Source organism: Symphalangus syndactylus, chromosome 10, assembly GCF_028878055.3.
Source record: "Symphalangus syndactylus isolate Jambi chromosome 10, NHGRI_mSymSyn1-v2.1_pri, whole genome shotgun sequence".
In the NCBI taxonomy this organism is placed as follows: Eukaryota; Metazoa; Chordata; class Mammalia; order Primates; family Hylobatidae; genus Symphalangus; species Symphalangus syndactylus.
This window is the reverse complement of record NC_072432.2, coordinates 36240622-36256823: the sequence shown is the minus strand read 5'-3', so window position 1 is coordinate 36256823 and position 16202 is coordinate 36240622. Positions and strand designations below refer to the sequence as shown.

The window sequence follows — 16202 nt, the reverse complement described above, 5'->3', positions numbered from 1 at the left end:
TCCCTTTTGCATGGGTTTCATATGCCAACACATCGTCTTGCCTGACTTTTCCAAAGTATTTATTAACTTCCACTATTTAATACTATCTAGAATAAAGGGGCCAGCCCTATCCTTTTGGAATTTTCAATCTGCATTTATGTAATTTGAATCTTGTAAGCAGAATTAAACTCTAATGTTTGTTCAAAGTGAGCATAATCATATAGCTTATCTTTAAATTTAGGGAAGAACAAAATATTAGAGTACCAAGTTTTATCATCCTGTGAAATATAACAGTGCAAATCATGACCCCACTGCTGCTTCCTGGGACAGCAACATTTCTTGATTAGGGGGAGAGGAAGGGAAGTTACTTTTGATAATCACTAAGCATGAACCAAAAAGTAAACTCATTATAGTTTGCAGAGTCTTCCATTGGCTGCCCAAATTACTTCTCTTTGAAACAAAAGAAAATTGCTCAGAATGTTACTAGAGTTTTGTCCATACTTACCATTTCCTTATTACATACAAATGGGTAATAAGAGAATTAAATAGATGATCCCAAATGAAGTCTCATGGGAGGAGACTAACCCCCAGTCCAGTGCTATACAAGCAATAGTTGTTCAATACATGCTGCCTCATGCTAACAGGAGGGAGGAAGACTGCCCACCCAGTGGTGACTGGAGGTTTTACTAATAAACTCATTGCCATGGTCTCAAGCTGTAATTAGAGCAAGTTCCACAAACCAATTGTCATCACTCAGAATGGCTCACCTTCCTGGATTATAAACATTTGTAGAATGTAAATATTTGTGTTTGTATCAAAAGATGACATATGCAAATTAAAACAATTTGTGTTCTACTCTGGTAAAAGTTAGGTCCCTTAGTAGTAGAAAAAAAATTTATAGTGGGATTTCCCAAATCTTCCTTTAGGAGATGCTTTCAATGATAACACTTCTATCAAACAAAGTTTTTGTTACAACTTGAAAGGAAAATTAATGTTTTCTCCTCTGGAAACTAAAGCGTTTATTAATACCACCACCGAATTAGAATTTTTACGCCATTTTCCTTCATGCGGCAATGTGTTTTCCAACTTTCCATCTCTGCTTATCTGGATAGTAAGCCGTAACCCAAGTCAGTGATCTCATATATTCTGGCTGACCATTTACAGATTCTTCATAAAAAAATAATGCCACAACTCCACCTACATATGTCTGCCATGCAGTAAACTGGTTTCAGGTGAAAGATTTTTATACTATGTGGCTGATGTGGCTGTCTGTGTCCACACCTTCTTGAATGTACCTGTTGAAATGTAATGGCCTGTATTTGATAAGGTTTCTCAAGTTAATAGCCTATAAATACTGCTAGCACAATTAAATGGTGGCTTTGAACTGACTGGAGCACTCAGTCTGTCTTGGTGAATTTGCAAAGAGGCTACCTACATACATCTTTCCTCTAAGCTTCAGATTAGTCAATATGACTGCTTACAGGGTTAAAACATTCTGTTTCCTGTATTTGCTGGCTAGAAAAAGGGGTTATTTACACTGTGGTTGCTTGTTTGTTTGTTTTTTACTTTATTGAGCCTTTTCGTGATTAGATTTAAACAGTATAAATTAGGAAGCTGGGGGAAACAAGGCAGGGAGAATAGAGCTACAAGGATTGAGTTGTGATTCTGACCCTTCCTGATGGTTCCTCATCCCTATCCCCTCTTATCAGTAGGCACTAATGGCACATTTGACCTTTATTTAAATGAACACACCAAAACAGAGGACAGTATGAAAACTATGACTGTGTCTTATTTACCTTTGCACCCTCAAGAGTTGGCTATGTAGTTAGCAACCTAATGAAAGGTGTTTTGGTGAAAAATAAACACACTGCTACCATCCTGTACTGTATCATCCCCTGAAAGCCCAGAGCACAACACGAATCTATGTATTTTATTTTATATAAAATCTCTATTTTCAAGCCTTATCATCAATGATAGCTGTACAGCTCTAAATAACATTTCACTGTTCACATCTAATGGACAACCATCAAGGGATTTGTGGTTTATCATTCACAAAATGAATGTTGTTGTTAATTGCACAGGTTTTTATCACTATAGCCACTTATGAAATAATTCAAAAAAAGATTTACCAGATTTTCTAAGAAGGGCAGCTATGGAAGGGTCCCTTTGCTTGAAATAGACCACAAATGAGGTTGACATGAAGACTATTCTCGCAGATGCAGCCTGGAAAGACAAGTAGTGCAAGTGAACTCATTAAATTTCCCCTTCTCCTCCTCCTCTGCTCTTCTGCTAGTTCTGCTTTGCTTAACATTTTGAATATTTAATGATATGCTAATTTTTTCATTCAATGTCATATTCTAGAGAAAATTTTACAGAAGTCATTCTACCAATGTTTAAAATAAAAAAGGGTGTTATTTGGGAAATTTGTATTCTTTGGGATTATTTTAAACCTCAAAAATTGTTTTGTTGTCTGTGGACTTTTTATGTTTAAAGGTAGTGGCAACAACTAATAATGCATTCATATTTCTTTTTTCTCAAATTTCAGTTTTAGGTAGGAGGAGAAAATAAGATTTCACTGGGGAGAGAGTCAGCAAAGTTGACATATATCCTAATTACTTTGATAGCATGTTTTGAACACTTATGAGGTAAATTTTTTAAGAATTCAAACACATAGGGAAAGGATTGTCTCAACATATGATAAAAAATTACCACTGATCTGTGATTTAAAACTTTCTCATTTTTATGTTAGTCTAAGCCCCCCAGGTTATAAATAATATTTTCCTCAAAACATAGCATTCTACTTAAATTCATACTCACCTAAGAGTTTTTCCCAGCACCATTGGACCTGGAGTGTCTTGGGAAACAAGAATTGGTAACATCTCAGAACGTTAGAGCTGAGTGAAACATTAGAGATCATCACATCTAAGCCCTAACTTTATTGTCAAGAAAATAAAGGCCAGAAGGGTGTTGGGGAGAAAGAGGGAAAAGCCCTTTTTCCATGTCACTCATGTGGTTGATATGAAGAGAAAACTATAGCCCATCTTCTGTGCCAAGTTGGCTAGTATTCTGGTATACAACTTTTTGGTTATAATACATTTAAAACAAATTCTCGTCTAACTAACCACAACTCTTGCTTTACAAAATAATGTACTTTTGTATATAAATCCAAGTGACCTATAACCCTACACTCAGTTCTCACCCTGTTATGGATTTTATATCTACCTCTTGTAAAGGTGGTATGGGGTGGCTGAACATGGTAAATATAAAGTACATAAAGTCTTTTAGAACAAAGGTTTTGCTAGTTGAAGCAATTTTAAATGTTTCAGCTAATAGGAACTATAAAGATAGAAAGATGAACAGATTTGGAAATTTTACTTGTATCTATTCTAATGGAATGTGTGTCCTTGACAGGTGTGTTTGCTTCAGCGATAATTTTGATGGGCTAGTGCTTTCTTCAGGAAATAAGATAGAATAGGTCTTTTCCCAAAGTTGCCTCATATTTAAAAATACCTCCCCAACTGAAAGGGATGGGAAGACAGTGTGTTTGGCAATATGCTAATTGCTAGTTGTTTTCTTTTTAGAAAGTGAGACTCATCTGTAGGTGGGAGAAAGGGAACCTAGAGGTATGGGTGCAACTGCAGGTGAATTAAAGGAGAACTCAGAGGTGGGTAAAACAGGTAGAGGGAACCTTTAAACTCTGGGCATGACCTACTACACGTCTGCTTTTAAACAGTCCTATTATCAGCATTTTCACAATTACCCCACTCATAGTATCCTACAGTCTCATCCCAATATTCTGCCCTTGTCCCCAGCTGTTCCGAATATAAGCCCTGGTGAAATCGCGACAATAAATATCCTTGTAACTTCTTAATCTAGTAACTGAAAGAGAGCATTTATTTGTTTAACATTTACTGTTACTTCACACAGGCTGAGCATTTGTTATCATCAAAAAGGATTCCAGTAACATATAGGGTGTAAAGTGATTTGTAACAAATTAATGCCAAAAAGCTGGAAAAATAATTTCATTTCCAAGTACTTTGTAGCTTCAAACCTCAGCAGAATTTTAAAAGCTTATCAATTAATGTAATTTTTATTTGAAGAATTTATTGTCTGAATAGATCTTTGGATTCAGGTCATTTCCCATATTAATGATGCCAGCTTTTTCCTCTTAAACATTAGTTATATCTTAACAATATTGGCAAAAAAGCACAGAGACCGCATGTTATTAAAATTTTTAAAGCATTGCATTTTAAAGACTTTAATAGAAGAAAATCAAGTACCTCTTACAACATTTATTTTAATATCCTAACATATATTCATACACTATATATTCCTCAATATATTTTATTTTAGGAAAAATGTAAGTAAGCCACAAACCCAGAACTTGCCAGTTAGTTATATTTAGCATGTTTTCCATGTACTAACTTGAAGCAGAAAACTGGTTTTCAACCAAAAATATTATTTTATGTGTATATGTTTTCTCAAACACATTAAACTTTGAAACATATTTTGCCTTTTCTGTTTAAAAGAGCACAGTTGAAGGGAGTATTCTTTGTCTTGATAGCATCTGGCAAATTATACATTTTTAATAACTAATTTTTGATCAGATGGGGGGGAAATTTTCATCTAAAAAACGTCTCCGGGGTTAATCACAGATATGTCCTTGATCTTATATTGGTTTAAAGAACATTAAAACCAAAGACAGAAATCTAGGGTAACTGTCAGGATGTTTCTGCCAATCACAGTGGTCCAGCACTATCCGGTTAAAACACGTTCACTCCCACAGGCCTCAGCTCAATTATCCCAGGAAATTCTGTCGAACTGCTAAAAGGAACAAGAGATACAACTGTGTTGGAAATATTCTAAGTTCTCTTTTAATCCTCTCCCTCTATCTCCTTCTTTACCTTTATAAGAGAATAGTTATGGAGGGGAAGAGGCAGTAGTGCTATAAGGAACCATGCAATAGATTGAAGTTCAAGGCTTCTGGGTTTAAATCACATCTCTGCTAACCACAACTCTGAGATCATTGCAAAATTACTTAGCCTTTTACAAGCTAGTTACTTCCAGCTCCCTCATCTATAAACATATGAGGTTGGACTAAATCTCCAAAGACTTTTCCAGTTCCCAAACCCTGTAATTCACACTGCCCATAAAAAATAAATGTAACTCTGGGATGTTCATTTTCTAAAGTAAAGTTGTAAAGAGTCTGGACTTTTTTACTAAAAAATGCCAGAAGCTATATGGAACTTTGTGGGCGCTCAATAAATATCAAACAATCAATTTTATCTTTCATCTGCAAAATGGGCTGAGTAATGCTGACTTGTCTCCCAGAATTTCATGTGAGAAATAATAAATGAGAACAAAGCACTTTTCAGATAATGAAGTAATTCGAATAAACTGTTTTAATAGGTCTGCGGTCTAGATAGATGATGCAAGAATAAAGTGCTTTTTTTATTATTACATCTGTGAAATACAAGAGTCTTTTTACCTATTTAAGGAGAAACAGTCATTATCCTTGCTTATCATCAGAAAGTCAACATGGGTAATTTCTGTGCAAATGGAATTTTTCATATGATTTTAACATTTATCACTTTTAAAAGAATGCAGCTTTTATTCTTACCTGATATCAAAATGGAATTATATCTTGATTTAAATAGTTTAATGAGGCATTGCATCAGCATTATACTACTCTGCTCAATGAAAATGCTTTCTGAAATGACTGATAAGCTGCACAAATGAGAAAATTGTAAATTTGATAATCTTCCTACTCAAAAGTAATACAATTCAGGAACTGATACTCAGGAAAATGATATATTGCATTCTGGCTTCCTGGAGACTTCTACAGTATGGATTTTTTGAACGTTTGTGTTCCGTAAATAATATGTTCTATATTTTTTACAGTGTTTCAACAAAAGACAGCCAGAAGACAATCGGATGATGACAAGTTCCGTGGTCTTCCTAAGAAACAAGGTACTAACACTAACTTCAATCTATTTAGTAATCTCTAGGTAAAATATCAAGAAATCTTATAAATACTGAATAAAGCCTCCTAGGACAGAAGTATGTAATTGTGTGCTTTATAAATCTCACTCTTAGCCTCACACAATATAATTTTGCCATAATACAATTAATACAAGAAAATTATTTTAATTAACAAAGGCATGAAATGGCCTTATCAGAATGTTTGTGGTAGTATTGTCGATGTTATCATGAGGGTTCCAGGAAGGTCAAGTAAGAAAAATTCTCTAAGATGCATCAGAGGCTGTGTTTTTATAGACCTATAAGGGAAGCCTCTGGAACCTAATTTGGTAGGAGTGGCAAATGATTTGATTCCTCCAAAGAAAGGGGCTAGCATGAGTTTTCTATGGTTTGCACTAAATGCCAATCAAAGACTGCATCCTTTTCAACTGTTCTCTTGCCTTCAGCACTTGATCTAACATTTCTTGAACAATTATTTGTTATGCAGAGAAGAGCTGAAAACTGTAGCCACAGAAACATCTTCCACAGACAGAATATTTTCTGCCTCCAGTTTTCCCTGAAATGTTTGTCTTCTACTGAAAAGAAAGACTCTCGCAGATTATGTATTATGATTTTTTGTCTGACAATAAGGCCTTATTCAATGTTCAAAAATGAAAAACATTAAAGGTGGCAGAGGTAGGGGGTACCATTAGCTGCCCATGATAATGAATGTGTATATACAGGCCCATCTTTGAAATAACTTCAGTCCAAACTAATATTTCCTTGAAAATGGTGCCAGTAAATTGTTGAGGGAGACACTGGAATAAAACCAGGAAATTATTTCATGGCAACTACTAACCACTCCCAGTCAGGCTCCTTTTTTGCCATTGTGAAGATGGCTGGGAATGGATTGCACCAAATTCTAACACCCACTGAACTATTAAATACAGACCTTCCATGGACCTGCTCCTAGGACATTATGAATCATCCTTCAAACAAGGGTGCATTCTTAAAGGAGTGATTCTCACCCATCACTTCAAGTGACATTATTTCACAACAGCAAGGTGGTACTTAGATCATCTTCCAATTAATACATGGTGTTCGAATGCAACACATGATGAAGCTGAACTTTTATGCTCTCATGAAACACTTGAATACACTGCTTGTAAATTTACATGCAAAAAACTCTTTGACAGTTTTCCATTTTTAGTGATTTCATATTTAAGGAGGAAGATAGATGTTTTTTAAGTCTACTATTATCCTCCCACTGTGCCTTTAGCTCTCTCAAGAAATAAATGCAAAGCTCCATGTGAGATCATTGTATAATTAGGATCAGAACAGCTACTAACGAATTAAACGAAGTAGATAAGATTATTTCTACCTGGCCTCCCCTACATACCTCACAGAGCTTTGGAAAGAATGAACAGAGGAGATGCTTTGAGCTTTTTGGGAGAAAAATCCCTGAAGTGTTTTTCTTATAAATTATTCAATTACCATGTTTTTAATTAAATTATGTTAGAATTAAGGGGAAAATGCGAAGAAGGCCACAAGAGATGAAGGGAAATGACGACTATCAAGTGTAATGAAGAGATCCTTGGAATGTTTGATCTTATCAATTATCCTTCTGGCTGTCCCACAGACAGCAATGCAAGGAAGGGCTGCTAGTATCTGTTAAGCTTAGAAGAGCCCTGTCATTATTCTACCATGTACAGACAATTAGTACTCATCTGCCCACAGAAAAGGGGGAGGAGAGGGTGGTAAAGGGAAACAAGGACCTAATTATGCAATATTGTATTGATTACTATCTGTCCATATCTTGTTACCTAATTTGCATAATCAAGGTCAATTACCTCTAGATTTTTAAAAATTCTGTGGGGACTCAGATACTAACATTTTAATCATATTTTGTCTGTAATACTTTTTCTGTGTACGTACTTAAATCCAACTTATCAATGATATTTTTGATTAGTCATCTTAGAGCAGTTTCCTTAGATTCCTTTATTCCTGAATATCAGTAATGTACCAGAATGGAAGAGCATATTGTTTTATTTGTAAGGACTAAAGGAACATCAATCATTATCAAATGTTTCTTTAAAAACCTCCCTGATGGCTATAGTGTGCAGGGAAATCAGCAGTTAGCATGAAAAAAAGATAATTTGGAATACTTAGTAATAAAAGAATTATGTACCTAAATACCAAACAAGGCTGATTTCATCCAACCATATTTATCTAAACTGTTGCAGATATTATGATCATTCAGTCCATGTAACATACTATGCAATGAAAACTGCTTATTACCTAATTAATGAATATTCTTCAAATATCCTGGGATTTCATGGTGTACTAGGAAAAGCAGTACATGCTTCACCAGTGATAATCTCTTTATTTGGTAGACCAATAAAAAGGGCCTTTTATATAATGTTTGTCAGAGGCAAGATTTTCTAAAGTGACTAGATAAGTTCTCTAAAGAAGGAAAAAAGGAATTATTATTTAACTCTTCTATATGCTGGAGAGAAAAGAGATTATGAGAGCCAACTACTTTCCCATTGAAAGTATAAGCATTTCAAGTGCACTAAGTTTAAGACTGGCAAGGGATTGCCAGGAAGTTACATTATTTCTAAGTCAAGGAATTTTCCTAAGGAGGAAAAAATAATTAATTGGCACCATTTCCATGGAAACTCAACAGATTCTTCAACTCAGTTTTCACATTTTGAAAAAATGTAAGGAAAAATGCTGAGGACTTTGGATCACAGATAAAATTTTCCATCAAAACAGTTTTAAAGTCAATTTTCCCAATTTGGATTTGAAATTAGAAAATGCTAAGGAGTGCTATCATAGATGAACAAGCTGCCACTTCACTTCCATCCTCCTTCCCAAAATTGAGCTTTACAGAGCAGTCAAGGGTTTTTTCTTCAATGCTACCACCCAGAGAACTGCATTTGCCAGTGTGTTTGGAGTTGATCAGGATTTTGAAGTCTGGCTTATGTTATTGAAGCTCACAGAGGACTGATTCATACCCTCAATTCCAGTCATTAAACCTATAATAAGGGAAGATGGCTTTCCAGTGACTAGATTGCTTGCATTATTTGGTCGCTGCCAGATAATAAATTTTCTATAAAATATACTTAGTCATTAGAAGATTTCTAAGTGACCATGATCAAGTCAAAAATGTTGAAAGAATTTAAGGGCTCCTTATTCAAAGATGGAAATATCTGGCTAATTTTCCCTGTTTTACAAAATCATATATAGTCTAGGGTCACATTTGTTCACATCTTGGACTGTACAGAAGGGCTTTTTCTATCTATATCAAGATCATCCCCATCTTACCTTGGATATGACACGTGGCAACTGATGAGGTTCAAGCATTCTTAACAAGCTGCCTCCCTGTGATCATAGATTACATCCACAGATCTCCTCAGCCATATAGTCAAATGAAACTTATAAAGGGTGTGTTGTTGCTCTCACTCTTAGAGGGCAAACTGTTAGTGTAGGCAGCTAGGCAGACACAGCAGGGCAGGAGAGGGCCACCCACCCAGGAATGTCAGACGACCACCAGGTGATGGTTAGGTAGTTGTTAAACTGTTTCTTTAAAACCGTAATTGGTCACAGCCAGTGCCAGCAAAAGGCAGTCTCTTAATAGGAAACACCTGAAGCTGGTCATCAGCAGCTTCCCAATAAGATCTCAGGAGTTGGGCAAGTGGGCGCAAGCATGGGCACTAAGAGGCAAAATGGTGGGGTTTAACTGGTATATGACTTTTCTCTAGGAACGCTCAACTGGTAAGGAAAAAACACCTAAATGAGCATATGTACAACTTCAGTAAACATACTGCACACGCAGCTCCTCCCAAGTGCTGGCAGGGCACTGCGTTTGCAGAGAGTCCGCCCCAAGGAAAAACCAAGGGAGGAGAGACACTAACCCCGTAACCATACCAATGTTTAAAACCTCATGTCAAGTGTTGAACAGTGCACTTGGATCTCTGAAGTTGCCCACTTGGCCCTCTTCCAAGTGTACCTTACTTCCTTTCATTCCTGCTCTAAAACCTTTTAATAAACTTTCAATACTACTCTATCTAAAACTTGCCTTTCTCTCTCCTGTGCCTTATGCCCCTCAGCCGAATTCTTGCCTCCAAAGAGGCAAGAATCAAGTTGCTGCAGATCTGTATGGATTGGCTGTTGCTAACAAAACCATGTCTTTGAAGGGTAAGGTTCTGTGGGTAGGAGGAGCACATCCACCCTAACCAACTGCCTATACCAGTCACTTCCAACTCTAGATGAGCGTAAGAATTATTTGCAGAGCTTTTAAACTTTGGTTGCCTAAGCCCTACCTTAGATATGACTAAAAGTCAAATAGATGAGACGGTAATCAGCAATAATCTCAAAATCAACATGTAAAAAAATCCCACCAAAAGAAACTATGTTTCAGAGACCACATGTGGTCAAATTTAGCCCCTAAGTAAATTATATTCTAACAATAATCCACACAATGTAATTTAAAACTTTTGCAAGCATTTAAGACCATGCTTCCTGAAATATTCAAATTTCCAGCCACTCCCTATTATATAAATTTATAACTTGCAACAAATGACTATTACCATTTGTTGTCATGCTTTCTGTGTTGTTTTCTTATATTTGGAACACCTTTCTCTAAAGTCATAATTCTATCAAAAGTGAGAAAATAAAAGGGATATCAAGAGAGTCAGGTTATGAAAAAAATAACATTTATTTTTGCTAATGAAAATTATTCAAATGTATTTAATAAGGAGGTACTAAATCTTATTTGCTCAGTAATTTTATCTGCATGGCCCCTATAGGCTTATGAGCTTGTAACCCCTAGTATAGCCCCTGCGCACCAATTCCTCACTCCAGACTACAAATTCGTTATTGGCTGGTCTTTTGTAGGGCAGGAGTGTGCATACTCACGGGAAAGAGGTAGTCAGGCAACATATCCTTTCTGTGTTCTATAAGTGCGCATTGCTGTAGCACTTTGATAAATGTTAAATAATAAAATTGTCTAGAAGCAGGAGACCTGGAGAAATGGGGAAGATATTACCCTTACATGGGGAAAAGAGAATGCTGATCTCTGAGGTATTTTCATAAGGCTGTTTTTGCCAATACTGGATATATTAAACAGAAAAGAGGGAAAATTGTCAAAATGTGGTCATTTGTACTCCATAAAAGAATAATGGCTTCAGTTCCCTTTTCCAGTATACTTACATTTCCATTTGTCATATTGCTCACAAAAGTTTTTTTTTGTTGTTAAAGTCATACCTTGAAAATTTTGTGTAATAGCTCAGTTTTTGTCTAAAATAGCAATATGTTAGCAACCCACAGTGTTGTCTCTCAGAAATGAAATCAAAGCACACACAAAAGAGATGAAATTCTTAATAATAGGGAGAACAAAGACTGGAAAATAAGCTTACTGGAATCTAGAACTAATTCTAATTAATTCTAAGGTTGAGAAAAGTTAATTGAGACAAATTAAAAAATCAGTAGTCTACCCCTACTGTCTATGAAACAAATCAGTCCTTTGCTCAGAATAGAAGGTAGAAAGTTATTTAATCCCTCCCTTACCTTCTGACCCCAGCTACCTCTCTGCTATATAAATGTTAATTTTTACAAGTGCTCTGTGTCCCAGCTCTGATCTTTCCACATACATGCAGAAAATATTCCTTCCCATTGAAAGTGGGGGTAGGAGGGTAATGCTACACTTGGCTGGTCCTGGGACTCTAAAGTAAAGCTCTAAAATGGAGGAATGGGAAGGTCAAGAAGTCTGTTAGAAATTTACGCGTGGACTTAGATACATAGTGCCAGGGAATCATGTCCCGTCTCTATCGTGGCAGCTGCATTAGACAAAAGCCTGGTAAATCCTGGGATCTTGAGTTGCGAACTGCACCTATTAAAGTTTTCCACAGTCCCAGGAATTTGACCTGAACACAAGGAAAGAACCAAAGGACATATAAACACCAAAAGCCTTGGTGAACAATGATTCCGTATGATTCCACAGATGTGTTCTTTTTTTCTTTTCTTTTTTCTTTTTTTTTTTTTTTTTTTGAGACAGAGTCTCGCTCTGTCGCCAGGCTGGAGTAGAGTGGCACGATCTTGGCTCACTGCAGCCTCTGCCTCCCGTGTTCATCCGATTCTCCTGCCTCAGCCTCCTGAGTAGCTTGGACTACAGGCGTGCACCACCACGCCCAGCTAATTTTTGTATTTTTAGTAGAGACGGGGTTTCACCATGTTGGCCAGGATGGTCTCCATCTCTTGACCTCATGATCCATCCACCTCGGCCTCCCAAAGTGCTGGGATTACAGGCATGAGCCACCATGCCAGAAGGCTTAAAGTTGAGAACAAACAAGTAATATGAAAAGTTCATAAACTAAAACTACTCCAGAAAAAGGGAAGGAGAACTTTTTTTGTAAAGACTCAGAATAATTATACTTCTGTTAATGATTTATTTATTTAATCAGTAACGTATCAAAAGCACCAAGCTATCAACATGGAAATAATGGGAAATACACACACACACACACACACTAAGCACTAAGCACTAAGCATTTTTCAGCTAAGAATTCATAACTGCTTAAATATGAAGCTTTTTATAAATATTTTAACTTTTTCGGAAGTTCTAAGGCAGTATTTCAACTTAAGTATCCCACTTTCAGGTTCAGTACTAGGCAGTTGGTGACAAAATGCAGGGGCCAAAAAAGAAAATGTGAGAAAAGTTTGAACTCATAAACAAATGGAAAATATAGAGAGGAAATAGCAGCAGAAAGTCGAGGTTAGGCTGAGATGAGAGCAAAATATGTGAAAGACATTTTAGATGAGACACCAAAATGAGATTAAACATGTGACATGAAGAAAAGGTATTGACAAGAGGAAGTATGATAAAAATAAAATAAACCAAGAAGCTAAAGTTTCAACGGCAAATTAAAATCCACAGTCGTCACAACAAAAGGGACTCCCATTAGGTGAAAATAAATCAGTGAAGTAGAGAACATATTGAAGAAGGGTTTGTTCTCAGTACATGGAAAGACCAAAAACAGTAATAAGATGTGGAGAACAGAGATACAACTCAAGTAAGACAGGTTTTTTAAAACTGGAATAGAAAATACAATCAATGACTTTATTAAGCTAATCTTTGGAGAAGTGGGAAGTTGGAGGATGAATAATGCAGATTGAGTGGGCTCACTATGAGACAGGAAAAAGTAAGGAGAGTTGTTCATGTTTAAAAGCACCCTAGCAAATCTTTTTGATTATAAGGAAAAAGAAACAATCTTAAAGTATTGAGCAAGTACTTTAACTTAGATTTTCTACTAAAATAGATCAAAATCCATTAAAAAATTAGAGAATCTGTGTGACAGAAACTTGAGATAATGGACTACCAAGTTTATTTGAGAAAAAAATGCAACTTAAGAAGTTTATATTTAGTCAGGTATTTTGCTCATGTAAGAAGAAAATAAATACAATAATTTTTGGATATCCAAAATTTTAGAAAAGATAGCCATTCTGTCATTATGAAAGTATTAACCAAAACATATTCTAACTAATGAGGAATTAAACAAAACAAAAAGCTTGAAAAGAAATTACAGTATTAAAATTACTGAAGTAAACTTAAATAATTATTGTAAATTTATTTATAAGACATGAATGTAAAATATTGGTGATAAAGAAAAATATGTAATGTAACATAATTATTGCTAATTTCGTAGCAATAATCTGGTTACAATGATCAAATAATATAAAAATACTTAGGAACTAGAAAAAAATGTTTTTTCATTCATTACTTTATTAATAAAAGAAGATAAAAAATCTGAAATTTTAAAAAGTAACCACTACTTTCAAATTCCTTCATATATGTATATATGTATATACAAATACATGTATACGTAAGTCTTTATAACCACATACAAAACAAGATTATGTATAACAGCAGTCATCACAATAAATTCATATCAGTTAAAACATTCTCACAGAGCAGTAACAGTCACTGAGGACAAATGGTGCTGTGTTAATCATCTGCATAACAATAGTTCATTAAAACCTCAAAGATATCTTATGAGATATTATTTTCCTTTTAAAATGGATTGATTATTTGTAACCAAGGACACAGAGCTAAGAAATGATAGAGGTGAAATTTGAACTCAATTCCGTTATACTCTGGAGGCCAAACTTGTAATCACCTTCTGTACTATTTCAGGTAATCATATTAACAACTCTCACTACAACTTTCCTGAGCTTTAACAGAAGCCTGAAACACGACAAAGCACATTACACGTATTAGCTCCTTTAACTCTTGCAACAACTCTGTTAGAAGGGGATTATGTACCTTCATTTTATAAACAAAGAAACTGGAGTTTACAAACATGGAATGAGAAAGAGCTTTGAGCCCTCATCTACCTGGCTCCAAATACCATGTTATACAATCTCTCTCATGAAAAGATACAGACTGAAATGTGGACAAAAGACTGTAGCAGCAGAAAAACTACACCTCTATCTTCTTAGGTACCAGCCAGGACTGAGAATTAAATTGATGTAAAATAGATTAACAAGAGAAAAGCATAATAGTTTCACATGGCACTGGAGCCCTCAAAGAAAATGAAGACTCCAAGAAGCAGTTAGTCAGTTACTTAGCTACTGAATTAGACAAAGAACAGTAAACTGTGAAAATGGGGAGGCTTAAAAGATAAGAGTTATTCTAACACGGTCTGTACAGAATTCTGTTAGTCTCAACTTCTCCTCTTTGAAGATGAGGATATTGCTTTTCCTTCTTGTACAGAGTGAGTGTCTTTACCGTGGGAATTTAGTCTTCTGCTTTTGGGAAACAACTGAAAGGTCAGAATCATCTTTCTTGCACCTGCTGTTTTTCAATTTAAATAGTTGATGTGCCAAAGTGGTATATTTTTAACTTCTTCAAGCCAAAATAAAACTATGTTCTGCTTTAAAAAGATACATCCCCAAAAATGCCAAGGAAATACTCATTAATAAAATTATGTCAAGTGATAAATAAAAAGTAAAAATATCACTAGACTAATGACCAAGGCATGTTTGTATACATTTTTAACTCAATAGTTACCAGGGTAAGTTTTGCCAGTGAGTTATTTCAAATTCAAATAAGAGAATTTTTATATTATATGAACCATCTCATGGAGTAGAACTATTAATGTGCTAGTTATTTTATTTTTAAAAACATGATGATTTCAGTTGACAAAAAAGACAAAATTATTGTTCAACTATTCATAATTTTTAAAAAATCTTATAAAATAAGAAAGAGAATAATTTCTCAACATTATCAGAAATATTAGTTCAGAAGTAGAGGTATTCGTGTTAAGGATAGGAACAAGATAAGGATACCTACTATTAATATTTTTACTTACCATTATCCTGGAAGTTTCTAGCAACTGCAATAACATGCATCTAAAATAAAACATGTAATTGTTGGGAAGGAGATACTTTCTCCATTATTTTTAGATGATATACGTACATGCCAGAAAACTTGAAAACATCAACTATAAGACTCTTAAAAATTATTTTAACTAGCTGGATATAATTAATACATAATTCACTTTTTTATATACCAGAAATATTAGTTTGGCGACATCATGAAAGAAAAGAAATTATTCACTGTAAATTCAAAACATACACAAAAAGTACCTATTAAAAAGATAGACTAATGCTATTTTCCTAATGGGAAATTAAATACTCTTAACTGTTTCTGTAATAACTTATACATGTAAGGGAATCCCAGTCATTTTGATAAGATACTTTTCCTTTAGGGAGACAGATGACAGTTTGAAAGAATGTTTCTAAATTGATAGAGAAGATAATTAAGAAGAATTGAGGCCTGGCGCAGTGGCTCACGCTTGTAATCCCAGCACTTTGGGAGGCCGAGGCGGGCGGATCACGAGGTCAGGAGATCGAGACCACGTTGAAACCCCGTCTCTACTAAAAATACAAAAAATTAGCCGGGCGTGGTGGCGGGCGCCTGTCGTCCCAGCTACTTGGAGAGGCTGAGGCAGGAGAATGGCGTGAACCCGGGAGGCGGAGGTTGCAGTGAGCCGAGATCGCGCCACTGCACTCCAGCCTGGGTGACAGAGAAAGACTCCATCTCAAAAAAAAAAAAAGAAGAATTGAAAGGTAATCACTTGGGAAAAAAAAAGATTAGGGCAGGACCAGTAGCCATATGTGATATTAAAGTCTGTTGTTTATTCAATGCTTTAAGCTACAGCACTCGGTGTTATAATGACACAAGAATTGCTGGCAATGAGAGA

General features: G+C 35.4%; 1 protein-coding gene across 1 annotated transcript in view; it reads left to right on the top strand.

The window, feature by feature from the left end:
* Nucleotides 1-16202, top strand: part of BANK1 (B cell scaffold protein with ankyrin repeats 1) — a 281258-nt gene that overhangs the window by 243564 nt on the left and 21492 nt on the right. Inside the window, 1 exon segment of the mRNA XM_055296901.2 lies at nt 5881-5949. Within this exon segment, the coding sequence (XP_055152876.2) occupies nt 5881-5949 (69 nt within the window).